At 38.5% G+C, this 27,993-nt stretch overlaps 1 protein-coding gene across 9 annotated transcripts in view; it reads right to left on the bottom strand.

The window, feature by feature from the left end:
- Positions 1 to 27,993, bottom strand: part of CDC42BPB (CDC42 binding protein kinase beta) — a 92,856-nt gene that overhangs the window by 31,564 nt on the left and 33,299 nt on the right. For all 9 annotated transcript variants that reach the window (XM_048305552.1, XM_048305551.1, XM_048305557.1 and 6 more), the window contains exons 3-13: positions 20,087 to 20,170; positions 16,435 to 16,530; positions 11,947 to 12,095; positions 9,888 to 9,981; positions 8,362 to 8,562; positions 6,259 to 6,507; positions 5,219 to 5,298; positions 4,081 to 4,247; positions 3,872 to 3,991; positions 1,939 to 2,072; positions 4 to 246 (exon numbers count right to left, since the gene is read on the bottom strand). In XM_048305552.1, coding sequence (XP_048161509.1) covers positions 4 to 246; positions 1,939 to 2,072; positions 3,872 to 3,991; positions 4,081 to 4,247; positions 5,219 to 5,298; positions 6,259 to 6,507; positions 8,362 to 8,562; positions 9,888 to 9,981; positions 11,947 to 12,095; positions 16,435 to 16,530; positions 20,087 to 20,170 — 1,617 coding nt within the window. The remainder of the gene's footprint in view (positions 1 to 3; positions 247 to 1,938; positions 2,073 to 3,871; positions 3,992 to 4,080; positions 4,248 to 5,218; positions 5,299 to 6,258; positions 6,508 to 8,361; positions 8,563 to 9,887; positions 9,982 to 11,946; positions 12,096 to 16,434; positions 16,531 to 20,086; positions 20,171 to 27,993) is intronic.

Below are 27,993 nucleotides of genomic sequence, written 5' to 3'. Positions count from 1 at the left end.
TACCTCTTTTCTTATCTTCTCTGATTTACGGACGTCTTGTCGCAGAGCATCAATTTTCTGCATGCTCACTTCCAACTCTTCCTCTTTGTCGCGAAGGTGCCGGGACAGCTTCTGCTTTTGGGACCGCAGGTCTCCCATCCTCTCACTGAGCTCAGAGAACTCCTGCACAGCCAGCTTCCTTTGTTGGTGGGCATCCCTCAGTTCTTTGGACTGCATCTTTAATCTCTCTGAGGCTTCTACTAGTTGCTGGTTAAAAAAAAAAAAAAAAAATTAAAAGAGTAATTTGAACTCCATATATTCTTTCCAAGAAGAAGAAAACTGGACCTACATAAGCTTGTCTTGACGACCTCATGTAACTACTAAAGATTTCTAATTCTTAATTTACACAATTGTTTACCTAAGCAGCTACAGAGACATACAAAGACAGCCATTTGCTTCTAGTGTGCCAGCAAACTACCTTTGGTGTCCCAGAAGTCTTTCTTATAAATGTGAGTACACAAGGCCACCTCACTTCTAAATAACTTAATTTTAGATTAATACCATGTATCTGCATATTTGTAACCTTTTTTAAAGGAATGCTTTAGCAGACAGCAGATTCAGGAGAGACATCAAATACACTGTACCAGCACTGGTGGGCTGCAGCAAATGTGAAGTTTTTCAGAAAACTGAGCAAGATTCCTTAAAATAACCTGTGAAGCTCTTAATACTTTAATTGAAAGTATAAAAACTATTTCCTTTACAGAAAGTAGTTAACAAAAATTAACTATTAACTAAAATACAAATGGAATGTTCAACATAAAATCATTTGATAGTGGGAGGAAAAAATGAGAAAAAGAGCAGAACTATACAACAAAATAGATGTATACTGGCCAAGGGAATTCTAAAAATTTCTGCCATTACTAGGGACACTGCAGGAGGATTAACTTCCCAAAAAGCATGTGTTCAGACCAGAAGCAGCAGATCTCCTTTCTCTGCTACTCATACACTCTGGCAAATAACCCCTACCGGTGGTTAACAGACAGAAGAGAGACTATTAAATATTAAATTCTAGTGTACAAACAGCCCAGAGATTTTGGCCCATGGATTACTTTTGGATCCATATGAATGCTCAGGAACAATATGACTGGTAGACTTTTGCAAAACTCGTTATTCTAATACAGGTAGCTTTTTTAAAATTATTATTGAAAGTGGTATGTAGTATATGCAAATCCCTATTTATTTTAGTGCAGAATACGTTGCTGATTTAAAACTGAAATGCTGCTGAATTTTAGGAAGCAAACGAAGGGATAATTTACACAGCAGCAAATAAACTCAGCGATTACATAAAAGTCATCATCAACCTTAAGCAATAATTAACCTTTCGGTATAAAAGGTAGTAAATAGGCTCTTTCAACGAGCCCTGCTAACTTCTGTGCAAAGATCCTTTCCCCCTAAATAGACAGGTGCACCCCAGCTGTCAGCAGCAGGCTGGGTGTCATGTAAACTGACCAACGGCCAAAACCCCCAGAATTCTGCCAGGGATACCAGCCAGGTATCTGCTGGGGCTGTTTCGTCTCCCATCATTGCCTGAAACTAGAAGAATGGAAGAGAACAATACTTGTGTTCCTGATCCCTTAACAAGTCATCCCAAGGCTCTGAAGTCTCTCTTGATTGCCCTCAGACTTCTATTGAAAAAGTTAAGAAAAATTAAACTGCCTAATTAAAACCATTCTTAAGGCGTTTGTTTCATCTAGCAGAACACATTTAAAATAAAAAGCCCACCAACTTCCAAAGAAGGAAGTGTGATAATTTGGAAAGCTATTGTACTTCTGAACATGTTCCCTAACATCACAGCATAGTTTTAAAAAGCAGCATTTAAAACACTAAAATTGCAAATCACAACATAACTGTTCCAGAACTACTTTACATTTTTAGAAGTACCTATCTTTGGATCAATACCTTATGAAGGTCCTCCTTTTCTTGCCTCAGTACTCTACACTGCTTTTCTAGTCCCTTCAACTTGTGAATGGAGTCTTCATGTTCTTGTCGAAAAGCCACTGCATCTGCAAGCTGTGCTTCCAGTTTACTTATATCTGTAGATTAATACATATTAAAGGTAACTTAAAAATCCACACCAATAAAACAAGCCACGTTACTCACGCAAACTGGCATCACTTTGCCTGGAAAATCAACTTTTAGATTGTTTAAAGTAACTTTGGGGCATTGATACCTCAAAATAATTTTCTTTTTTTCAGACCCCAAAGATTGTGATCTCTAAGTGAAAAGCCTTAGCACAAGGCTTTGTTTGCTTTTGATGAACACAACTTCTAGCCCTTGAAAATATTAAAATAAACTCCAAATGTTCCAATTCCAGTTCTAGTAATGTGTTTCCTAAATAGTTTTCATTATGCAACAAAAGGGCTACAGTCATTAGTGCATCCAGCAAGACAGGCAAGGACTATTTATTTTCTAGATAAGAACTAATAAATAGTTTGGGAAAGAAATACCATCCTGCACAAGGCAATCTGGAGACCTGACTGCCCCTATACCTAGCAGTTTGTTCTCTCTTTACTTTCAAAGACAAATAAACAAATTTGATTTGAAATTATTGGTTTTAAGTGCAAAAAACCCAGCATAGCCACCTTTATATACTTCTGCTCAGTCTTACCAACTCTAAGAAAATGAAGTGCCATTCTCTATTTTGGTTTTAATTACTACTTCCATTAAACAAATAAATAAGAAATTTCACAGGGAATAACTGTCTCATTCAAGTTCCCTGATGTCTGTGACAGACCAGGAAAATGGAGCCATGTATTCAGGATCCCCACCACTGCTGTAATGCTTGAAGTATTATTCCTTTCCTCACCTCAGAACAAACTTCCTCCCGCCCTACGTGAACCAATGATACCTCTTTTTAATCAGAACATACTGCTAGATTTTAACAGGACATCACTGATTGAAGAACTAGATAAACCCAAATCCTTTGCAAAAGCAGAACCTTAATCTAACTGCTGTGAATCAAACCTAATTTCAGAATACACAAGAATAGCTTTTTTTGGAAGGATAATCTATGTAGGAGAGCAGAGCTGATTTTTGCAGTGCATACACAGACAAAAAGGGTATATTGTCAAACGAAATGGGGAAAAAACATTTTTAAAAAATCAGCATCAGCAACTCAGCATCTGAACTCACAGTATACAGGCCTCCGTAAAACTCTCAGCCAAGTCATTAGGATTCAAAACTACCACTTTGTTTATCACTGATTCCCACTTAAAAATTCGGGGCTAACAGGAGGTTTGCATGGATAAACTAACAGCATTGTCAAGCAACAAATTTTCAGTGATATGGGTGAGTCAGTCTTCCCTCAGGACAGATGCCAGTATTTGTTTTTCTGCAACGCTCAGTGCTTCCTAATTAATGCATCACCAAACACAGAAACACAAAGGGAGCAGGAGCTCAGAAATATTTAAATGTGAACTACTATTACACATTCCCTCATCTACTCCTTTATGTTACTGAAGAGCAGCCAGACTTCTATCTCCTCTCTTACACCTGCCTCCAAATAAAACCTTTCCAACTCAATACTCCTCCCCAAATGGAGGAGTAAGAGCACAGGATCTCTTGAGATTTTTAGGGAAACAAGTATCACACAAAATACTTAACTAAATCCATCCACACAATTCATCACACTCTGGACTTTCCATGCTAGTATGTGCAATCAAGCCAAGCAAGTGGAAGAATTAGTTAAGCGTTCATCTAGAAAAAACTGAAATGCCTCTTAATATTGAACCAGGCTTTAAAAAACCCTTTGTTTTTTAAATACTTCAAGAACATTAATTCTACTTATTGCAAAATAAATTGCATTACTATAATTACCATGCCAGAGGCTTACCTGTTAATTTGTTCTTCAACCGTTCAATTTCTTCATTTAATTTTTTAATCTCCTTATCACGGCTTGTATTTGCTGTAACACACACTGGACCTTGGAGGTTCTGCATTGTCTGTGTAGATTCTTAAAATCCAAAAAGAAAGGAAAAGATTTTCAATCAAATATGTTCCAATGAGCAGAACTAAGAATCCAAACAAATATAAACCACTAACCTTGCAGTTTTCTGTTCAAATCCTGCTTTTCTTGCTCTAATTTCCGTATTTTCTTTTCATAGCCTTCTATTTGTGAAGTGTTCTTTAAGTCGCGCTGTACATCCGTATCTTTGGTTACAGTGTCAGACTGCAGCACATTCTTTAAAGTGCCTCTATCAGATAAAGAGCTGAACAGAAATACATAAGTTAGGACATTTTAATAAATACTCACAGCAGTCTGTAGCTGGGACATGCTGGGTTTCCACCAAATACGCACCTTAAATTGACAAGTACAATTAGTGCAGTAATTGTTACTGTAGAGACAATTCTCAGGGTAAACTTACTATTTCCTAGCTACTGTGCAATTGCTGTAGAATTAAGATACCTGCATGCAGGACTTCAATGATGCAGATGTACCTTCACTTCACAAACTGCCTATATGATTGAAAATGTTAACTCTCCCATGCCAAAGGTTACAGGCACCTGGCGGGAAAGGAAGCAGGTAAATGTACCTGCACTAAGATAGCTGAGGGACAACCCCAAAAGTTTAGTTTAAAGCAAGGCAAAGATGGATTTAAGTTACGGCACATCATCTCACTGTGAAAAGGATGACATGCATGTTTTGGGTTCATGAGGTAACAAACCCCAGCAAAGAGAAATAACAGAATAACAAACAGGCCATAATACCTTAAGATCAGAGATAAGCATATGTTTGAGAGATCTCTGAAGTCAGAGGGAGGACATTTCAAAGATATGCAAAGTGAGCCACTTTGTCCAGGCTCAGAACCTTCTGTGTTAACTTGGTCTACACCAGCAGGACAGTGGAGCAATGAGATAATCCTGAACAGTTCCTGGCAGATGTCCATTGTGGACAAGACTTGCTCTCAGCCTCTCAACGCAGGAACTGCAATTGACACATCTAGTCCCTTAACTTTCTTTCATTTGAAATAGATAAAATATCAAATACAAACGCACCTAAGCTTGGCAAACAGGATCAAAATATGTTCAGACATTTGAAAAACAAAAAACAAGGGATAAAAGTTTAGCCACAGGTATACCTATGGACATCAACCTTTCCACATGTTTATAAAAATGAGAATTCCCAGGAATTAGCTGCATTTGGGAAACAAGTTTAATGAAGAACATATCCTTTGCTTACCTATCAGTTGTGTATGTAAACCCAACGAATGGTAAATGCAATCCAGAAAAGCCTGTATGAGAACTTGGTGGCACCACTTCCTGCATGAAAACAATGCGCATGAAAACCCAACAGAGAACCCATACAGAGTGAAAAGCATTTCATTAAGCCTCAACAGCTAAAAGAGAGACAGCTAATGGAAAGATTTTTCTTAATACACCAACTGACAATTGGCAGTTATGCTCCACTGCCTCTGGACAAGCTTTATTTCAGATTAGGTCACCTAACAGAATGACTTGAATTTCGGAGCCTCTTGAACTGGCACTTGAAAGGGCAGCATTTCAACAAGTTCAAAGCACGATGCAGCCAGTAAAAGGAAACCCGAAATTTCAAGTTCCTAATTAAAAGTGACCTGGCACCAAAATGCATGCTGCTAGTCATTGTGTTCTAGTTACTGTCAGACATGTAATCGAAAAACATGCCAAAAGCTCTTCATTTCTTGGAGTACAAGCTGGTGAACAAATTACCACAAAAGCTCTCTCCTCCTGGCCCATTTGTAAACTACAAGACAACAGAAATGGAGGAGTGGAACACCAATGTTCCTTACTCCAAGAACCAACCTCCTGGTTCTTAAGTGAGTGGAGAAGTAGCAGGATGAGTCCTCTCACTTGGACAGCTGTGCTTGCAAGCTACACAGAGAATATATGTGTATTTCTAAAGACAGATTTTATTTCACCTTTGAGAGGGAACAAATCCAAATACTAACTCCCTGTAAAGATAAATTGAAAGGGCAACTAATGGGCTTTTTTCCCCACCTAAATATGTTTTAACTCCGACCGTGTAACAGTAATGCATTTTGGCAAGTGCTACCACTTAAAAAAGCAGCTTATGATTTCTGATAGCACAAAATGCCAAAGAGGTGAAAAACTTGAATTCTTCACATTTGGAGTGACTTATTTTTAATCTCTTACTTTATTTATTTTGAAGTAAGTTCTCGTTACTACCTTACAGTGCAGCAAGATGCACACTTCCATTAGTAATATTTAAAAACAAACACTCACTGGATTTCTTAGTACATCATCATCTACATCAAAGTTTGAGGTGTCAGAAGGACTGCTAACTTCTGGAATGTAAGGTGCTTCTAGGTTTCGGATGTTATCCCAATTAAGTCCTTCAAAAAATGCATGAGACTTAAAATCCTCTATTCCATTCTGTCCCAGTCTACGCTCCCTGCTGCAGATAAGTCGCTGAATAAGATCTTTTGCTTCTTCAGATACATCTGTAACATGGGATGGAAACTGAAACCGTTCCTAGAAAACAAAACAAATAGAGAAATTTTTAGAGAAGGAATTAATTCCAAAACTGTCAACTGTAGTTTCAAAAAAACCATAAAATTACACCAATAAAACTGGAGATGAATAGTCAAATACTGTTCTAGTTACAGTGAGCAATGACAGAGCACAATTCAATCTATTCAGTGACAGATTTTTTGTCTTAAATTGGATTTCAAAGACAAGAAATCATTTTTCAATTTCTTTAAAACAGATCTGTTTGATCTGTGATTACAGTAACTCTGTTAGGAAAAGTAAACTTTTTTTAAAAGACATACCAGAATTTTTACACACAACAATATATTAAAGATCGTACAATAAAAACAGACTCTCACTGGTATTCTTAGTCAGAGGTCCCATTGATCTCCTGGAGATGTACTCCTTGAGATTAAATTAATTTCAGCTCTTAAAACCCCATGATGTTGGTCAATTCTTTATGCTATCATATTTAAAATGTATTTTTCTAATTTTTAACTTAAATACCTGTTTTTCTTACCAAAATATAATCTACATTTAGAAAGTATTTCTATTATCATAAACAAACATAAGATCTAAAAATTCTAATTACCACTAACAACTGAAATTACTGTAGATTGAAAAAACTGGGAAAACTTTATTTGTATTTTAGCATGTTACTACTACTGCTGTATAGCCAGGAAGGGCTTTTGGGGGGGTCTTTTGGTTGGTTGGTTGGGGTTTTTTTGTTATTGGTTTGTTTGTTTGCTTTCCAATAAAAGACAGTAGCATATTTACACATATCACAGAATCATAGAATGGTTTGGGTTGGAAGGAACCAGAAAGATCATCCTAGTTTCAACCCCTCTTTCTTGGGCAGAGATGCCGCCCAGTAGATCAAGCTGCTGATATATTTATATATATAAATACATACATTATAATACAACTTTTCAAGTTTAAAAATGAAATAATTAAGGACCAAACCCTCATAAATGAAATGAAACTTTAAAACTTTCAATGAAAAGCATACAGTCATATTTTAACAGAGTAACAAGTTTACACTGGTTACAGTTGCAATCAGCTAGTTCATTGAAGAAATTCAAGCAACAGAAGAGATTAATATTCGTCACAGTAAGGGTGTCAGCTCTGGCAAGGATTTCACATCCTATCCATCACTGCTTCATGGTGAGAGTCCAGCACCGTAAACCCGGGGAGAAGAAAATGGAGGAACACACTCTCCTATGCAACAGCTTCTGGCTACCTGGAGTATGCACATGACCACCTCCTTCTAACAGAGCTCGTGAAAGGACACCAGGGACTGCTTTATTCATACTGTCTAATGTTCAAAATGCACCCCCAAGTTCCAATGTTTCCCTACCACTCTGACCCTGGACAAACCCCCTGACCTCACGTTCTTCATGCAGCTCATGTTTTTCTACCCACTGCCACTCCAGGCAATTCCTCCCAAACTCAGGTTCTTCGTGCAGCTCATGTCTACACTGGTCGACTTTTTGATACTGTTATCAGTGTGACAGAAAATGTGCACAGCTGTGCAAATAATGCATTACTTCATTTCTCCTGCACAGTCCAGAGGAAGCTGACACAAGAGCAGATTTTAATTTTGATTTTGTGATGATTGCTTAGATTTTCCAACAAGAACATCAGCATTTAGAGAAAAATTCCAATTTGTCAAAGAATTAAATTTCTGCAGTTCAGAGAAGCAAGCATTCCTAAAATCTGAACCAACAAACCTACACAACATGAATCTAAAACACTGTGAAAAAGCAAAAAACTACCATCACTTCAATATCTGTAAGTGACAAGTTGCTCTGTAAACATTATAAACTTAGAACACAAGAGATTTAATACAACTCTTACTTCATGATTCATAATCTTCCCATAGGTTTCCACTAGTGACTCTGCATAGAAGGGTGTTTCACCATACAGCATTTCATACATGCAGACACCCAGTGACCACCAGTCACATTCAGGCCCATATTTCCCCATTCCATCTTCCATCGCTTGCAGTATTTCAGGAGAGATGTAGTCAGGAGTACCCACTGCTACTGATGACTGTACCTTAAAAATAAGGCAAACATAATTCTCATAAGTTTCCAGTATCTCTCAGGAACTTTTTTACTCAAACACTAGTATTTCTGGAAAACAGAGGCACCATGACATGATTATGGAGAAGGAAGATATCTATAAAATCACAGCAACATAACAAAGAAAATATTAAGATAGTAACAAAGACTGCAGAGATTAAGTTCCATTCTACTGCTACATAACATCGGTATGTTTTATTCTGAACACAGCAGAAACCCAAAATAATCACAGATATTGTGAAAGCAGAAAGACAAAATATATTTTGCCTTTGTGGCTGTTCATACTTTAAAACTGCAATTCATTGCCAGAAGTTGAAATGAAAAAGGAGTAAGTAGGGAGATCAGGTCCTACTCCTGAATTTTACAGTTTAATTTGAAGATCACAGAACAAATTTCCTGGGTAAGTTTTATTATGTCTGAAATCAGTTTAATGTTTATTGCCCAATGTGCAACTGGGTTCACTACAGGAATAAAGTGGGGAAATTACTCTGTGCCCAAGTAGTGGGGAAGCCCTGACCATCAGGGCAGCACAGCTCTAACCTCTACGAATATGTTGTCAATTCTAATGGCTCCTTCATTTTGCATTTTTTATGGTAAAGCTTTGACAGGCATTTATGACTAGGGAACATCAAGAAGATGTGACTTTGTGCCAAAACCAGTGAACGATGCTGCATGTCATACCTTGGCAGGACTGGCACCCTGGAAGTGCCCTAAACGAGGCAAAACAAACAAAACCTGTCACATTTATCTTTTAGAGGTATATCCAATCTGCTGCACAAGATGGCCAATTACCATCATGTTGCTGTTCCATTTGTCAGAGGCATATAAAACAAACTGCTTATTAATTATAGAATCAAGACAATCATTTAGGTTGGAAAAGACCTTTAAGATCAGCTGTTAACTGAGCACTGCAAAGTCCAGCTAAACCGTATCCCCAAGTGCCACATCTACGCATCTGTTTGGATGGCGACTCCACATTTGTGTGTGCCTAACTGGTGTAGCTGGTCACTGACCGTTCCCCCCACTTAAACGGTCATTAGAACAAAAAGTGAACATTAGAAAAATATAGCAGAGGCTAACTTTAAAAGTTAGCAGCCTGTAAAACAAGGAGATGAAGGTTTCAAAAACGCATTTAAGTATGTTGAGTTATACTGTACCCTCAATTTTTAGCATGTCAGAAAGTTACCAATCTATCACCTCCCTTATGCACACTGATGATGTCTAAATCTCTTTAAAAGCAGCAACTCACTTCTAAGGCTCCACTACCAGCAACCCAAATAAATTTTGCTTTATACATACTGTGCCATCTTCACTCATTTTCAGACAGGACCCAAAGTCTGCCAGTCGTATGTGGCCATTCATGTCCAAAAGAACATTATCCGGCTTTATGTCCCTGTTGTGACAGAAAGACGTGAAAAGATTTAAACACACAATATTAGCTCTGCTTGTAAATATTAATCTTGGATCAACACAGAATTTTACCCACTGATGTAAACTCTTTTTATGGTACAATTTATGACTCTCTCCTCTTGACCAACCTTAAACCCACCAGTTTTGTTGCACCATGAAATCTGTATTTCTTTTCAAATGTGAGGTTCCAAATGCCACTACATGTGTTGAAAAACTTAAAAATTGTACAATACCTCCAGTTTAATCTTTGAGAAGGAGACTAGAATTACTAGGAGTAAACAAAAATAAGGTGTTCTAATACACCTTGCTACACAGATGTGGAAGCTGACAATGGCTGATTTTTAAGGTGCTGAATTCCAGACTCACACTTGAGATTTGTGAGAAAAACTGTGACAGACTTAACAAAGGCTTCTCATATGTGTAAAAATTCTGCCAACTTGATACGTTTTTCCAACACAAACTGGAATTAACCTTTTTTAACCAAGGGTTAATGCTCTGAAATTAATTACTGAAATGTCACTAATACTGCTACTCATTAGCAGTCTTAATACAAAATAATAAATGCTAATCTATGCCTGTCTACATAAATTTAAATGCATATTTACTTATGATAATACACAAAAATATGTGCTGAGACAATTGGACTATGTCACTATGCTTCCCCAGCAAATTAATTAGTAATTCTGTACTGTTAAACTTATTCCATACATTTCAGTTCCAGATATTGTCAGCATTCTCTTACAGTCCCACAAGCACCAGTCAAGCTCAGTAGTTGCAGGGGACTATGAAAACTAATATACAAGTATACACTGATTTGTTTGTTTGTTTTTTGAAGAGCATTCCTCACAGTGCCACTTGCATCATGAGCCAATCTTTGCTTGGCATGCAGCTCTCACTTGCCTCAGGGACCAGTACTGCTGTTCACAAAGGCTTAATGACTCCCCTCTGAGCTCCACTGTCTCCTCTCTACAGCTGACAGGTCGTATAAGCCCTTAAAGGGTCCTTGAAACCCTCTCCAGAGCAATCATGCTTCCTCCTAATCCATTCCAGTTGCCAAGCAGTAATTTTTTGGGCATTGGCACATGTCCTGTTCAAAGCACGTGTTTTGGCCACAGAGCCACATGCTCCTATTGCCACAACAGACCTTCATTCAGCCCCATGAAAAGATGTAGCTGCTCAGCAAGTCAGGCCACCATCCTTGGAAATTGGTGCAATGCTGCCTCTGGTGAACTTCTCTGAGGCGGTAACATTATTAAATCCCCAAATATTGCCCACATTTACTCACAGGAGTTTTAGAGAGTTTAAATGTCTTTTCTTTTTAATTTTTGAAACAGCAATCAAAGTGCAAACGGAAGAGTTCAAAGAATTATAGTTGAGAATTCCCTATACTTTTTAAACTTTAACTGTACAAGCTACTACCAACCACAACCTAAGTTTACTTGATGGTAGCCACTAATTTGGAATACACGTCTTGTGTGCAAAACTAGACCAGCACATGCCCACTGATTACAAAATCTGTTTGAGAATGACCTCAGGTAAGTACATGCACTGATGTTATCATAGGCTTACTGTGCATAAATTTTGCAGAATATCTAAACATCTGTAGAAAGTTCAAACCATTTCAAACCCCTTCAAACTTCTAGGTTGCTTGGACAAAGGCAGATAAATATTTATTAAGTGAATTGAGAATAAGTCAAGAGCCCTGATTAAAAATAGAAGACACTTTAAAAGGTTAGTCAGATAAATGTCACTGCTTCTGATATCAATCCATCAAAACTTGATATTTAAAATAAAGTAGCTTATAGAGCTATTGTACAGCATAAAGTAAGCATGTATCCATAGCAGTTTGCCTTTGGCTACTGTGTCCATTTGCATATATAGCAGTGTCTTTGGGATTAACTTCATATAACTGTACATGCAGTTTTTGCCAAATGAGAAGGTATTTTACCTGTGCACATAATGCAGCTCATGTATGGAATGTATAGCAAGCACCATTTCACCAATGTAGAACCTAGCCATATCTTCAGGAAGCTTGTCTTCAAACTTACTGAGAAGTGTCAGCAAGTCACCACCAACATAGTAGTCCATCACCAGATACTGAAAATATGGAAATAAAGCAATCAAGTACTGAGAGACAGCTGGCAAGAAAAAAAATTACAGTTCATCAGTAAACCCCTGAAAAAAACCCTTTCACTATTTTTTTTCTATGCCTGTGAAAAGTAGTCAAAATTGGTGGTCTTCTGTTTTACTTATTTACTTACTTAGTATAAAAAGACATATTCCTTTCATAATCACAGTAAGAACGACACATCAGCATTTAGTTCCTATGATAAAAAAAGCCCAAATAAAATATGGCAGCAACAAACAAGTAAATCAGGGTGAGTTTATTTTTGTCTTAACTAGTATCACAAAGAAAATTACCTAATATCATCAAAACTAATGTAGGTTACCAACTCTTAAACTGCAAACATCCAGAGGATTATGAAAGAAAATGTATAGTTAAACTCAATAATTGATGCAGCTTAGTCTAAAATATACATTTAGTTACTACTTTCAGTTTTGGTACCATTTCAATACTACTCGTTGTTCCTAAAGTGGCACTTATCACATCAACATCTTCAAATGCTCATCTTGGCACATTCCACATCATGGATGCATACCACAGCTGGCAGGCACTTGATGACACTATACATTACATTACTGTACTATACATGGATGCCCATAACAAGCCAAAAGCACTGCCAAGCCAGAGGCACTAAAGTGGGAAATTCAGAAGTCAAAGATTAACGTTCCTTTGAATATATTTCAATGAAAATGTAAACAGCCTCCTAGGCCAATCAGCCATCACCCTATCCATGGAAAAGACCAAAACTGATAGGGTGACATAAAAGAAGAAGACTCAGGCATGCTATTTGTTTCTCATACCACAAAACAAGGATTATGTTTCAGGTATTTCCTAGCAACATCCACCTAAATCCAGAGCATCACTTCAAGTATAATGACTTCATGTAGTACTACCAGTCTTGAGCAATTTTGTTTCATGTTTCCCAAGATGATTTGATACATGGTTTTAGGACTAACTTTGCTTATTCTGGAGTTAAATTTCCAAAGCAGTCATCTTATTTTTCTCCTCAAAGTAAAAGCAAACTAGAATCCACTGTCCATGCCACAGATTCATCTTCCACAAGGGAAGCAAATTAAAGAAGATAGGAATGCAAGCAACATAAAGTGCAATATTAACAATTTCCTCACTATCTTTTGGATTAAAATAGCGACTCCAAAAGCCACAAGTTTTGGTATTTTCCTCTATCTTATTCAAATTACGGCTTAATCTGATAGGCAAATTGCATCACTTATGTTGAAATCGATCTGTGTATATTGCTCCAAGAAACTTTAAGCATGTACTGAACACTGTACACATGCAACAATTATGCTTGAAAACAAAATGCTACAGACAGAAACCATAAATCTTTTAAAAGGGATACTATCTTGAAGCATTTTCTGTCAAATTCAAGGCAAAGACACCTTATAGAGCCTTCTGTGGGAAGTGAAATATTCTCCCTTTCAGAGACAAGGTAATGCACTTCTGTCAGCTCCCAAAGTATTTATAGCTCAACAGCAACTCAGGTGACACATGAAGTAAGGCACCTGGATCACAGAAAGATGGTGAGATCTCTTCTATGAGGAAGTGGAACTGTATTAATTTTTCAATTCAAAATGATCTGCTTGCCAGGAGGTGCTTCTCCCTTCTTATGAGATTAAAACAAAGGCTGTTCTGATGCTGAAATCTAGAGGTATTGCATTTCTTCCAGGGAAGTGACTACATCAAACAGGATGAAAGTAGTTGGAAATCAAAGGAAAAAAGGATATCAAAATACTTTCATGAGTACTCAGAAGCCTTTGAGAGGCTGACGGCAGTTGGATACACATATGCCCTTCTTCATGAATGAGACTAGGAAAGAAAATTAAGAGATTCAAATCTGGAAGAGATGGAGAACTTCAAGTCCCATACAAATTTTCAATATTCATGGACTATGTTGCACTTACATCGCATCTGCTTCAGCTAAATCACCAAAGGCTTATCTAACCCATCTTGACTTAGGCTGTCTCTTATGAAAGCTTTTTAAGAACCAGAAAAAAGTTATGCTACCATTTCCATGTCATGTGATTTAAGAATTGGCTGTTCAGAAAACAGTAATACATCGTGTATTTGCTTGAAAGGTTTTAAAACTACAAGAGCAGAACCAGAAAATGGACACCAGAACACACATATTCCATAGAATTTTGTATTTCTTGCTTAAATGTAAGTTCTGCATTATCAAATGCTCTGTTAATATTAAATAGAGAGAATAAAACCCTAAGTACTTTTAGACTCTCCAAAGGCAGCTTCTACATTTTTCTGTTAGTATCTTACTTCCTCTTTGTCTCGTTTTGAACCCTTCATCATACAGCCAGAGATGGCAGAGCACTAGGTGGGGGAAGACACAAGGCTCTCCTTCTGCTCAGGGTTAGCTTATGTGGTTTTGCATTTAAGAATCACTAGATATAATGCACCAACACCACTGGGAGGAAATGCCGGAACCAAGAGCTTTCTCTTGCAGAGGACCAGGTTGGAAAACCAAGCTCTGTTGTCTGTTCTTGTTTTGATCTCAGCTTTGTATTCCATTCTGCAAGGATCATGGATGAACAGCACAGCTAAAAAGTAAACCAGATCTGCCCAGGCTCTGTAACAAGGCAGCGCTCTCCAGGATGAGGAAAAATGTAGCTATAAACTTCTTCAAGCTCCAAAGAGAATTGATCAGAGATCTCAGTCCCTGGACAAGTACTAGATGGTATGGAAGAGAACCTTCTGTCCAGGTTTTTGGATGAAGTGATTTCTTGATGCGTTTCACCTTTTCTTCATGCATCATTTACAACGGTGACTGCGATGCAGATCCACTCCATCTGTGAGCACCAGACATTTACAGAAGATGGTTTCTGAGTAACAGACCAAATTGGAAGGCGGCATCTCAGCACATGTGGAAGCAGACCTCAGGCAACCTGGGAATCTGCTGACTTTGGCTGCTGGGCAGAACTGTTGCCTTCTCAGATACTGGATCTTAAATTAGATGCTAGATGTCTACGGTCTGCTGTCAAGTGAAACTTCAATATCTAAACGCCTTTGGGAACTTTGGGAAAAGATTCCCCCTCTGTGCTGTCTTTACTATTACTTGTTACCTCACAAAGCTAATGATTTTTCCTTAGGTAGCTCCATTCTTCCAAGCTACTTGGAAATACAATACAGGATGCTTTTTATGCAAGTCTGAAGGTTGGTTCTGTAGGAATTTGAAATTATAAGCTGATTTGAAATCATACAACAGTACCAGAGATAACTAAACTGTGAGAGATTAAAAACCTGGACCTATCACAAACCACTGAATGGAAACAGCCTGTAAATGAGGGCCTAAGATGTGACTACGTATTTTCTTACTGTATGCTTGTTATTCTAGAAATACTTCGGACATGACAAAGTAACATGTTTTGTTTCAGCATCTGTGGAAATGATTGATTATTTTCTAACTCTTGCTTAGTTCCTGAACTCTTTGGCAGGCTTTTATCAATACATTTTTTCTTATTTATATTCATGACTTGCTACCATGCTACTAGTGTTAGGAAGGTGAAAACTTTCACACTACAATTGTGTCAGATGTTACAGAAACAGCAGGTTTGCAAACCCAGCCTGAAGTAGCCACAGGGAAGCTGTATGGTTCAGTATATTGCAGAATACTGGGGCTTTACTGACTTTGCTCCTAACCAGTACTCTGCTATATTCTGTGACTAAAGTAAACAGGGCTTGTATGTCACACCTCTAGTAACCCATCATGAAGAAATGTCACAGGAGTACAGATTTTCTTTATAAATGTTTGCTAAGGTCTCTCAAATTACTGAGATGACCAACCTGCTGATTTAAAAACATACTTTATAGAAATACTTTTAAGAAATAGGCTCTTTTTTCCCCTAAGGATTTTAAAATACCAAACTTTTAAATTACTTTCGCCAGTTTAAAACAAAATCTTGCTTCAAAAGACATTCTGGAAGTTTAAAATAAAATAAAAATATTTGTTACTTTCACAGAGTTAACACCTCTCAGATTACTTAATCACAACCTTATCAAAAATACTAAATTTGAACATGGTATTTTTTATGCAAGGGGAGATTAGTTAATTTAAGATTCTTAACTAAAGCTCTATATACTACAGTCCTACACAACTTTCTCACTCTTCTGGAGTTACAGTTAGTCCCTTTGAAGTTTTACTTCAAGGAGAAAACAAGAATGTTGAAACACTGCTGTGAGGCATGAGGTGGACTGATTTAATGCACTAATATTTTAAAAATATACCAAAAATAAAGTTCTTTCACTACCCAAAGCTTTTATTTACTGATAAATCAAACATACCAAATAGTTCTCATCTTGAAAGGCATAGTGCAATGTAGTAATCCACTGACAATCTCCATTCACCAAGACATTTCTCTCCTCTCGGAAGCAAGCTGTCTAAAGAAGAGAGGGGGGGAAAAGCCATTGTCAACATCAACAAGTAGTTTTCACAGGATGAATATATATGGATGTTTTGTGGGATTATTTCAAATTACTGAACAGAAGTCTCTATTCATTGGAATTCAGTCTACACAAGTGACATGCCAGGGAATCTCTGCAGGTCTTAGGCATTCAGTCACTCTAATCCTGACTGTGACTTTAAAAAACCAAACAAAATAAAAAACCCCAAACCAAAACAAAAAACCCCACCAACCCCCCCAATCCCCAAAAACTCCACACTAACACACAACACCCCCCCCCAACACCAAACAACAAAAAGCCCACATATCAATTCAAGTCAAAGCCAAATCTTAGTTTTACAAAACATTTTTTAAAGTCAGAAAATGAGAACTTGTCGCTATCATCTGTAGCAGAAAGATAATGGCTCTACAAAAGTAAGTCTGATTCTTCCGATAAAGACCTTTATGAAAACAGTTTCATGTATACTTTTATTACATTACAGTCCCAGTTCCAGACACTGCTAACACACTATGGGAAATAAGCAGATTTTACTATTACTGTCTTATCTTTGTCCTGTATAATACATTTTCATTTCTACTAATCTTTCCTTTACTTCAAACGGCACACTGCAACACTTCTGAGAAGCAAGCTCTGTGTAACAGGTTTTCTCAGTATCTTTACATAAAAACAACTTTCATAAACTTCAAGCGAGTCTTCCCCAATAAAAATATATTAATATTTTTATTGGATCAAAACGATCAAGAAACAGACCTTGGGACTCTTCCACTACTCTCAATCCAGACAGGCATTGTCAGGATATTTGGTAGCTGCAGATTGAAGTGTTTGGGTTCTAGACAAGAACTGTTTGGTTTTTTTTGTCATTGCCACTTCTTCAGATGTATTAGAAAATGTTGTAAGGCCCAAGCCTTATCATATACTGATTGCACCTTACAAATGCATCTCCAACTATTTTTCTCCCAAAGGAAGCAAAATTCAATCTATATTTTTACTGGAGAAGACCATGCTGTGGTCACATTATAAATTAGTAATCACTGGTGCAAAGAGAAGCAAATTGTAATTAAATGCCAACTGAGTTGTTTAATGGTTTATGAATGCAAGGCCAAAGTAGCGCTCTGCAAAAAAGGCTGGCAGCTACAGCAGCTCCAAGTAATCCTATCCCCTTCTCGCAGCACCAGAGCACAGCACTTCTCAGCTCTCCTGGCACCACGATGTGAGGAGGCTGCCAACGCAGAAAACTAGTTTGTTTATTTTTGAAGACATCAGTCCCTTGATCCAGTACACTGTGCAACCTCAAACAGCGAGGGAATGTTATGAACACTGAAAACCCAGTAATACTGCTGAACACTGCATCATGAATTCAGAGCATAAAATTCTCCTTCTTTGCTTACACTAGCTTAAAAGGCCTTGAGACGTGACTTGAGAAAGTGTGACAGGCTACCTAATCAGGCAGTCAGGACTTATTTGGAGCTGTCAACAGTAATACTCTAATGACTATATATTTTGCTGTCAGAACGACGAATACAAATGGTCCTTATCAACATAAATGGCATGCCTATTTTTGCTTCCAACCCATTTATGGATGTCAGGTGATATTCACTAACCTTTCCTTTATTTCAGTGGCTTCCAACCATATGGGTTTTTTTCTTGCAGCTGGTACATGAATAAGCAGTATTTTGCTAACTTCTTGATATGTTTTATGTCATACACAACAAACATAAACCAGTGTTAACAACATGCTTCTTAGACCACTCATAATAATGATGATAACATTTCTATGTAATAATAGATGAAGTGGATTAATAAAATACCTGAAGTCTGCTTTTTCAGTGGAACTCTCCATTTAAGAGGCTAGTGTAGTCTTGCAGGCTTCATTTTAAAAGCTAACAAGTTTTACCACATTTGGGAAATTTTTAACAATCAGATGTTGCATGAACTTGATATGCAGGTTGTAATGTCCTGCTTATCCAGAAAAGCCAAATCAAGAGAGCAAACTGAACATGAAAAGAGAAAGCGGTCCCACAGAGAAGACAGCTCCTTTATTGTCCTCTGTAAGCGGGGAAAATCCGCAGAAAGAAAATGTCTTTTGACTGTTACTTTTCCTAAATGTGTATTGGGAAAACTATTGCTCATTATACATCCTCCATGCCTGCTGAGAGGATAAGACGAGTTAGTTGCATGATCAGAACACAATTTGTAAACAGCTGTCTTCTCTACATGCAAAAGCTGCATCTACTTAGGCCACTTAATGAAATCACTTTAAAAATGACAGAAGTAAGCCAGCATAGCTGTATTTCCATTAGAGTTTGGGAGACCCCTGCAAAGATTTCTGTTTAAAATAATTCTATACTGACCAATGAATTAACACAGCTGAAATCTGCGCAGAAAAGGCACCAAATTTCCCTCATACAGGGAAAGGCTTAATGCAGAACCGCTGATGCAGCACAGCCCAGGGTGTGAAATCTCCTGACAACTCAAAGGAGAGCCGGGTGGCAGCGGCTGCTGCTGCCTCTAAAGAAGTGCATGGATGGATGAAGGGACAGACTGTGACTAAATCGGGCAAAGGCAGTGGTGAAGAGGGACTTAACAAGAGGGAGGAGATTTTGTCACGGGAAAAGGCCTGGCACTGACTCACTGAAAGGAAGGGAGGGACTAGGAAGGGCAGGCTGAGGGGAGGAAGTGTCAGGAAAGGGACAGAATAATGGGACAGGGAAGGGTCAGCAAGCTCAGACCTCAGCAAAGCAGCTATTGCTTGCCCCTTACAGAACTGCTGCAAGTCCTGATGCAGTACATGTCTTTTCTCCTCAAATCTATTGCTCATTTATCTGCTAACTCATGTAATATTATATACCTGCCATAAGGTTTTCCTCTATCATACGGGAGTATGTATCCTAGAAATACCTAAGAAGCTGCTTCCCACTGTGTATTCCTCGTATTCTTCTCCTAATGTGTGATGTACCCATTCGCCTTTACATTTACACAATTTGTTGTGACAGTGAACATCGCCTTTCACCAAAAAAACCCTTCTTAAACAGATTTACCTTCTTAACACGTTTTGTTTTACCATCTGAATCTCTGATTCAAAAATATTTATAGTTTTACTAGCTATACAAATCCTGTTACAAACTGTAGGATGCAAAGCTCCTTAATGCATGCTTTCTGAATGGAAGAGAAGAAAGACCTTTTCATAACGTTTTTGTATACAGCTGTGAATGTCACAGTACCACCAATCTCAGCTTTCATGTAGTCTTTAACTTGCCTTTACTGTAAACAAAAATCTGCCCAATAAATTCTGGGTAAGAACTAGGGCAGACTGTCTGGTAAACGAATACACAGTAATGCTGAGAACAACAGATGCCTGGAAGGGACTGTCAGACTTGATTGCATTAAAACAGCTTAAGGAAAAAAAAAAGAGAAAAGAACGAAGCTCCTATGCCCATGAAATAATTCTTCCTAATCTGGAAGAGCTTCAATGTAATCTTCCTAATGTTCCTAATTTTAAAAATTCTCTGTGTTAAAAAACCGTATTACTTACCTCTGCCCTTTTAAGCATTTCCCATTTATTTAGAATTTTCATTGCATAAATGCGCTCTGTACACTTCATTTTAACAACTGCAACCTGAAAAAATAAGATATCTTTAACAGAAGCATGGTCAGAAAAATACAATATTTAAAGAGATCAATACTCACACAAAAGCATGGTCAGAGAAATACAGTTTTCAAATAGCTTAATGGTCACAAATCAATAAAGTAAGTTACTATGGAGTCATCAGTGATCAACTGACACATCAATAAATTACAGTCTGAGTCTTTGCTCCTTCTATATTCCTCCAACATTACTACTATGTGCTTGATGCACCATGTGTGGTCAAGAGCTCATGATGAAGTATGTGGGGGATGATACAGGAGGAGCATGAAGCTTTTCATATGAAGATGTGTAGTAAAGCTGCATTGTTTCCCAAGAACAAGTGGGGCTTGTAGTCATGACTGCAGCCAATGGGGCAACATTTAAAAGGGCAGCCTGAGAAAACAAGAAAGGCAGCTGTCAATAGAAATACACTACATTTGACTAATTTGTTTTCACATTTCAAGTCTCAGAAACTTGAAAGATATTTGCAAATTAGCATGCTTTTGTGTACCGTATGCATATTAAAAGAAAAAAATATTCATTTATTTATTCACCATTTTGCTTGAAGTGTTTTACTATGCATCCTGTGTATTAGACTTGCTTACGCTGATCTATTATGAACAGTAGCTCTGCACACAGCTGTAACAGGGCAAGAAAAAAACCAAAGAATACAAAAAACTTCAAGGCTAAGGAATGCGAAGACTTTATTTTGACCAAGACTTGTATTCTCAAAGACCAAAACTAATTCTTCTTGTGGTAAAGCCATAATTTCCACAAAGTTCTTCCAGTTGGCAAAAGAAAAACAGGCATCATGACTAAGACAGCAACATTTTTACAGGACTATACATGCTTGAATATTTCTACTGCTATTTCTACTGCTTCTCAGCTCATCTCTATTTCAGAAGCAGAAAACCAACCAGCTTTCATTGCTTCCAACAGAGCTCTGAATAGCCGTGTGAAAAGCAACAGGAATGACATCACCTCGCCTCTTCTGTTGCTTAAAAACTCTTATCTAGAAAGGATTCAGCTACAGCAGCTTTAAGAAGATGCTTGCTGACTATAAAAAAAAAAAGGTTGGAATAGTGCATCAAGCAAAGCAACATTATAAAAAGTCTTAAGTCTTGAGGAGGGAAGAGGGAAATGTAGTATCACCCTACACAGTACCAGTAAAGAAGTTCCAAGTCAGGGGCAGGTAAACTACTGCTTCTCCACTAACACAAGAACAGGATATTCACATTTAGACAGACATCTCACCCTGCAGGTGCATAGCTCAGCCTTCCACGTCTCAGTGAGCGAAGCTCCACTCACCAGGTCACATAGTGGATGACAGCACCTTGTACACACCTGCACAGTCATGTAACAGACACACAGCTCTGAAAAAAGGTACCCATTGCAGGAAAGACATGGGAATCTGGCCCTGGACACAGCTGGAAAAGGCACAGCACTAAGCAGCAGCTTCTCTAAGCAATGTAGAATATCCAGAGCTACACTGCAACCCCAGTGTCTCCTGGCCTACAAACAACTCCCACAGACACTGCTCCTGGTGCGGTGGAAGGATGAGCAAGACAAGAAAGTCTCAACCAAACACATGAGGTTCCTTGGCACATACGAAACTGTTCAACTGACCTCCAGTAATGCCCTAAAATGTAAACAGCCTTGCTCCTCTCCTCATCACAGGTAAAAGTCATTGTAAAAACCTCTCTCCATACACTTAATTGGGTCATTACCCTGATCCAGCTGAAGGCACACTGTAAGTCAAACAGCACAGTAAAAGCTTGGAGAAACTGCAAGATGCTGACATTACCCACTACACTTTTTAAACAGTTCCAGACAGAACATGGTGACTCAGGAAATGCCCCCACCTCCAGTGCAGGGACAGAGCAGCACCAAGGTTACCTGGTGGAGAGAAGAGGTTACCTACTGCAGAGGAATGAACCAATGCTCTGCAGCAGATGCAATTTTCAAGCGTAGCTCTGCAAGCCCTGGAGTAGCAACATTCAAGTTTTCTAACACTACAACACTGAACTGCTCAGCCATTTAAGTACAAATACAGCACACAAATCAGAACCCAGATATGCATCTACTGCACTTCATCTAAGGCCATCACCGTCCAAAAGCATTGCAGAATAGCACAAGTTTGAAGTGTGCTCAACTGCTGAGGAACGATGGAAGCCTGGCATCACAGAGGGCAAGCACAGCAGAGGAGCTCTGCAAATGTTAGAACAAAGTGGCAAATGAAACAGGCCTGGAGAAAGAAGAAAGGAAAAGAAGAAAGGATGCCAAATCTGTAGGACTTATTTAGCAATTCCCCAGCCACTAACTGTATTAGTGCTATTTATTTGCAACTGAAAAGATTGCTTTAAAAAGACCAATTTAAACTTTCTGGAGGAAGATAATTGTCTTCTGTGGAAGAAAAAGTATAGTTCATAAAAAGAAAGCTGACTCATACTTTCACATTAAGTGGTTATCAAGTTATGGCACCAGTAAACACACTGCTGCTTTAGTTCTAAGGGTAACAGTGGGACAGCTTCTCATGTCAGCAAAAAAATTCATTGAACCACACAGCAAATTAGGTAATTCCCCATGATTTTTATCTCTGGAAAGAAATCTTAGGGCTGCTGAAGATATCTCACAGAACTGACAGAATTTTTGCCTGACAAGACCTGACTTCTCAACCAGCTCGAATCATTAGAATTTTTTTAAAAGAAAACAAACAGAAAAGCATAATCCAAACTTCATTGATGTCTGACCTGAAACAGGGAAGCACAAACAAGATTATGCCCTGATAAACTCAATGCTATTGTGAGGAAGAGTACTGTTACAATACTGGAAAAGATCCTTTCTTCCATAAAATACTTCAGCATTTCCTTGAGTTACCTTTCTTTTACTTTCTTCATCAGGTGGCAGCATTTCTAAGTTTACTTCTGTCATCTAATGCTTTGTCTGCTTCTGAGATGTTACAGTGGAGTTGTTTTTTCTTACTTTTGTATCAATTCCTCCTTCTGTGGCATACCTCAAATTCAATTACAATAACCACACTGACCACTTTGCGAGATCAAACAGAGGTCTCTTATACTGCAATTGTGCTAACCATGCAAGATGTCTGGTTTTAAATATGATGGTTCTTATCCTACATACCAATCCACCACACCTACGAACATAAGGAAAAACCATTCAGTTGGTGTTTAGAGGTATTCCAAAGGACACAGATTTGTACACTGCTACAAATGCCTACTTTAAGAACAAAGGCATTGTTTCTATCTTCAGAGTTTAAAAGTCTACTGGCTGAACAAGTGCTCATGTTATGCACAGACCAGGATTTAATATTGGTGTTCACTCTTCATTTCCAAGGCTAATACAACTTACACTGTAAGAGAAGTTAAAAAAACCCAAAAAGAAGTATGCTAAAGATAATGAAAGGAAAAAAACGTACAAGCAGAGGTATAATAAAACAGCTTCCAAAGAAGACTTAATAACCTAAAATATTCCAGGCCTGCAAGAGATAACAGCTACAACAGACACAGGAAACCATGAATGTCATGGAGAAGATGGAACAGAGAACAATAATTTGCTGTTTCTCCTAACACAGACATTGAAAAGCATCAAATAAAATAGAAAGGTAACAAGATGAAGAAAGTATTATTGTCACACAAAAGTTCTGGAACTCAGCCACAGGCTCCTGTGGCTATCTAAGTATTTAGAAAGTATTTAAATACATACATGCTTAATACCTGAGTAACACACACTGCAGTGTGGGCCTCAGTGACTACTGACCACCGAGTTAAAGATGTAGGTTGGGGAGACCCTGAACCCTCAGCCACTGAAACTGTGAGGATTCAGCTCTGCTCCGTTCTTGGATTTCTTTCCTACACCTCTCTACCTGGCCAAAGGGGTGGGATGGGTGCTAACTAATCCACACACCTTTGCCCCAGAACTACCACCTTTAATACCTGTGTCAAACTAAGGAAATGAAAACTTACTCCCAACTTGCATCTCATAATGCCAGGTTGGAATGCAGAATCAGGGGGGCCTAATACTCAACAATCACAGAATAGTTTGGTAGATATTTAGGTGATTATGTTTTATTAACTCTTCAAAAAGTGACAAGGAAAAACTGCAGATGCAAGGGTTCCCCCACCACTGTAACCCCCCTTCCAGGCATGCCTGGATGGACTGATTACCATCTGATTTGATTAGCATCACTATGACTTGTCATGCTCAAGGCTGAGGCAACAGGAAAACTGCAATAAAGCTCAAGTATGTTTCCTCGAGGATTTCAGAAAGCCTAATGAATCCTAGTGCCTACACTTCAACCAACTTTACACATATTTATGTCAAAAAAAAGTATGACAAGTGGGGCTAAAGCATAAGTGAGATCCAGCTATGGTAACTACAAGCCACAACACCCCATCAGATTCGTATTGCTTCTGCCATACATTTCCCTCCCATATTTTGTGTCTCAAAGCTCTGTTTCACTTGTACTGCAATAAAATAAAATAAAGAACCAATATAGTCAAAGTAGCTTTTCTAGACTTCGGCAAGAGTTAGTATTTTGCTTCTTGAATTGTTTTATAGGACTATTTTGCTATGTTTTGATCTTCAAAACCCACTCCATACTGACATTTAGGGCTGCACTGTGCAAAGCCATCCCAGGTTAAGTTCCACCTTTCCTAATGTTCCAATGAAATCTACAGGGTGGGAATCTGAGCCAAATAAGCCTCTACAGACATGACAGAACTTCCCACCACTGTACTTTGCCCTTTGAGCGACACGATCAGCATTAGTAAGCAGCATCAAGTTACAAATTTTTTATATAAACGATAAGTATGGTGCAATAAAGTGCAGAAATCATTTAAATATAAGACTGGCTTTCCAAAAACAATTAAGCCAGCTAACAAATACTTCTTGGAAATCCTGCTGGCATTAATTTCAAAGCAAAGACAAAAAAAGCTCACTAGGACACTATTCATGCTCATGGCACCTTAAACTTTCATGTGAAACTTACTCTCACGGACTGGACTTAAATTAAAAAGGTGAAACTCGACTGCAAAATGTTCTCAGCTGAAAAGAAGAGGAACACAGGCATACAGGTGATAATACTCTCATAATGGCAGGTAGTTAAGAAAAAAGGGAAACTCGAGTCTGGAACTCACAGGCAGATACACACCGCTGGGGATGGGTAAACATTACTGCCTTGCAATACAAACTCACTGGAAACTCCACACACAGCCACACCTCAGAAAAATAAACTTCACCTGGAGCAGGTGTGAAAGAGGACAATTGAGGTGATCAAGGAACTAAAGGGCCTCTCATGCTACTGTGGGAATAGAAAAGGCCTTACTTGCTAAAAAAAGAGAAAAAAAGCATATATTATTGTTATTATTCAAGGCCAGGGTGGATGGGGTTCTGACCAACCTGGTCTAGTGAAAGGTGTCCCTGCCCATGGCAGTGAGGTTGGAACGAGAAAATCCTTTAAGTCCCTTCCAACCAAAACCATTCTATGATTCTAAAAATAAAATTGGAAGGAAGGGCATCAATAAATGTGGACGATAAAAGATCTCCTTAGTTTAACAGACAATAAAATTGCATGGATAAAAGAGTGTAAAATATCATGAATTAACCTTTTACAGGAACTTGGAAAGGCTTTAGACATTTGAGGAGAGATTTTAGTCAAGCCTTTCAACTGGGAAAAGAGACAAAATGTCATTTCAGATGTAAACAATTTATCCATAATGTCTTATTACCAGATTCATAATTGAATATTACATTCATTTCCTTTGCTTAAAGCTTGTTTATGCCACTTTTACTCTACTATTTCTGTCTCATGCTTGCACACCAGCTACTGCAAAAACACTGCAGGATCTACTTTATCCTCCTGGTACTCTTGGATAGGAAAAGTCTTTGATATAGAGCTCATTCGTTGATAGTTTTAATATTACATCTTTGAGGAAAAACTGGTCTGGGCTGCTCTATCAGTTTTTTCATGTCTATTTTACATTTAAATTTAAAAGCCAGAGTGTCTTTTGATAGAGTTCATATGCCATGGTGCAGATTTACAAAGCAGTATCAGGTTTTTGAGCATGCAGTGTGTATCTTCATGTTGTGCAAATAAGAAATCCCTTACAAGCACCAGCCAGAAAGATTCTGCAGAAGAAGAATAAAGGCCTCAAATAGCACCTAAGCTGTACCTCAGGTCCGGGGCGGGGGGGGGGGGAAGGGGGGGTGAAGTGTGGGGTGGTTTGAAGAGACAAATGGCTGCTCTCACAGCAGCACCACAATGAACTGTGTCTCTCCAGCTCCTTGCAACCTGCCTGTCTCCATAGTTACTTGGTGCTGCCACACAAACACACGGAGCTGAGGAGGACTGAGATAGCAACCAGCTCATTTGAAGCATTTTCAAAACAAAGCAGCTTCTTTCTTCATCCATTTCCACAGCAGAAAATAGCTTGCTTTGATTTAATTTTATTTTTTCATGAAGAGCACACTGAAGAAAAGCAAAACTAAATAAATACTTCTGCATTGTATTCTGAACGCTTTGACTCTCTGAATAGTTGAATGAAAAGTATCATATGTGGTGCGCAATATTTTGGAATTCTGTTAATCTACAATGTAGGAAGATACAGTCCCTGCTGGGCACCTAACACCAACCACCAAAGCTCCTGAACTGGTAAGAAAGCCTTAATTGCAGCCCATAGGCTCGCTGTGCCTCAGGTTAATTTCTAGAAGTACATCAAAACACTGAACTCAGTACCCTACAGCTGTGATTACAAGGTGGAAAGGGCACAAAGAGCTCTGCCTCTCACTGCCAAGCACGACTGACCGCAGGAAGCTTCGGTTTTACACGTTCACTTCTCACTGCAACCTCAACCAGTATCTCTCATTAGAAACCACAGTACTGATCAGAACCTGTGGTACACAATGGATCAGTCTTACTTTCTCTCAGCCATTATTTTCTTTTGGAAACACATTTTTCTGTCTGTTGATCCCAGCTGAGACTCTGACTAAGCATCCTGAGTCGAGATGACGTATTATTACTGAACACTGCACAGATCAAGTCTGTACACAACAGCACTTACATGAAAAGGTATTTCTAATCCATCCAGAGCAGTAATACTTAGGTGGGGCACATTAAGAGTTTTAGTTATTTTTGTGCTAAGCAAGACCAAGCAGTTCCACCCTTCTGCAGGAACCACAGTAAGCATTGCTCATTCAAGAAATCCTTGCTAACAAACAAGGGAAGGAAAACAATTGTTTCAGTTCCACGCTGCCAAATTTCCAGGAGGTGTCAGCCACGTTATACAATCCAAATTCTCAAACAAGGTACATTTTGACACGCTCTTCCTTCAATAACTGCTCTTTAACTGGAATGTGCTCATCTACAGCAGTGTGCCTAAATGGTCTTTCACACAAAATGTGGACGTGTGACCTTAAAGACGCACAAGCACATTTCTGAGGGCAGATGAACCTTGCAAAGGAGCACATGCAAGTGTTTAGAGCCGCAGTCGCCACGCACAGTGTACTCTTCCTATCTCTCTCACCCTGCTGTAAGGACAATTACTCCCAGTTCCTTTGGCATGTGCAGCCAAACACCAAGCACGCAGAAAGCATTTCTCAGGCTGGCCTGAGTTTCCCAGGTAGGCACAATTCCATCAAGCACAGGTTCTCAGGACACCTTTTCATTTCAAGTAACGGTCCGTAGTGTTTCTAGATGAAAGGGATAGTCAGGCACAGGCAAACTTCAAACCACAGGTGGATTGCTTTTTTGGTTTCTTTGTTGTTTTGGTGTGGTTTTCTAAAGGTTGAAAATCTGGAAG

Source organism: Corvus hawaiiensis, chromosome 6 (genome assembly GCF_020740725.1).
Source record: "Corvus hawaiiensis isolate bCorHaw1 chromosome 6, bCorHaw1.pri.cur, whole genome shotgun sequence".
Taxonomy (NCBI): domain Eukaryota; kingdom Metazoa; phylum Chordata; class Aves; order Passeriformes; family Corvidae; genus Corvus; species Corvus hawaiiensis.
This window is presented reverse-complemented; position numbering and strand designations above follow the sequence as displayed.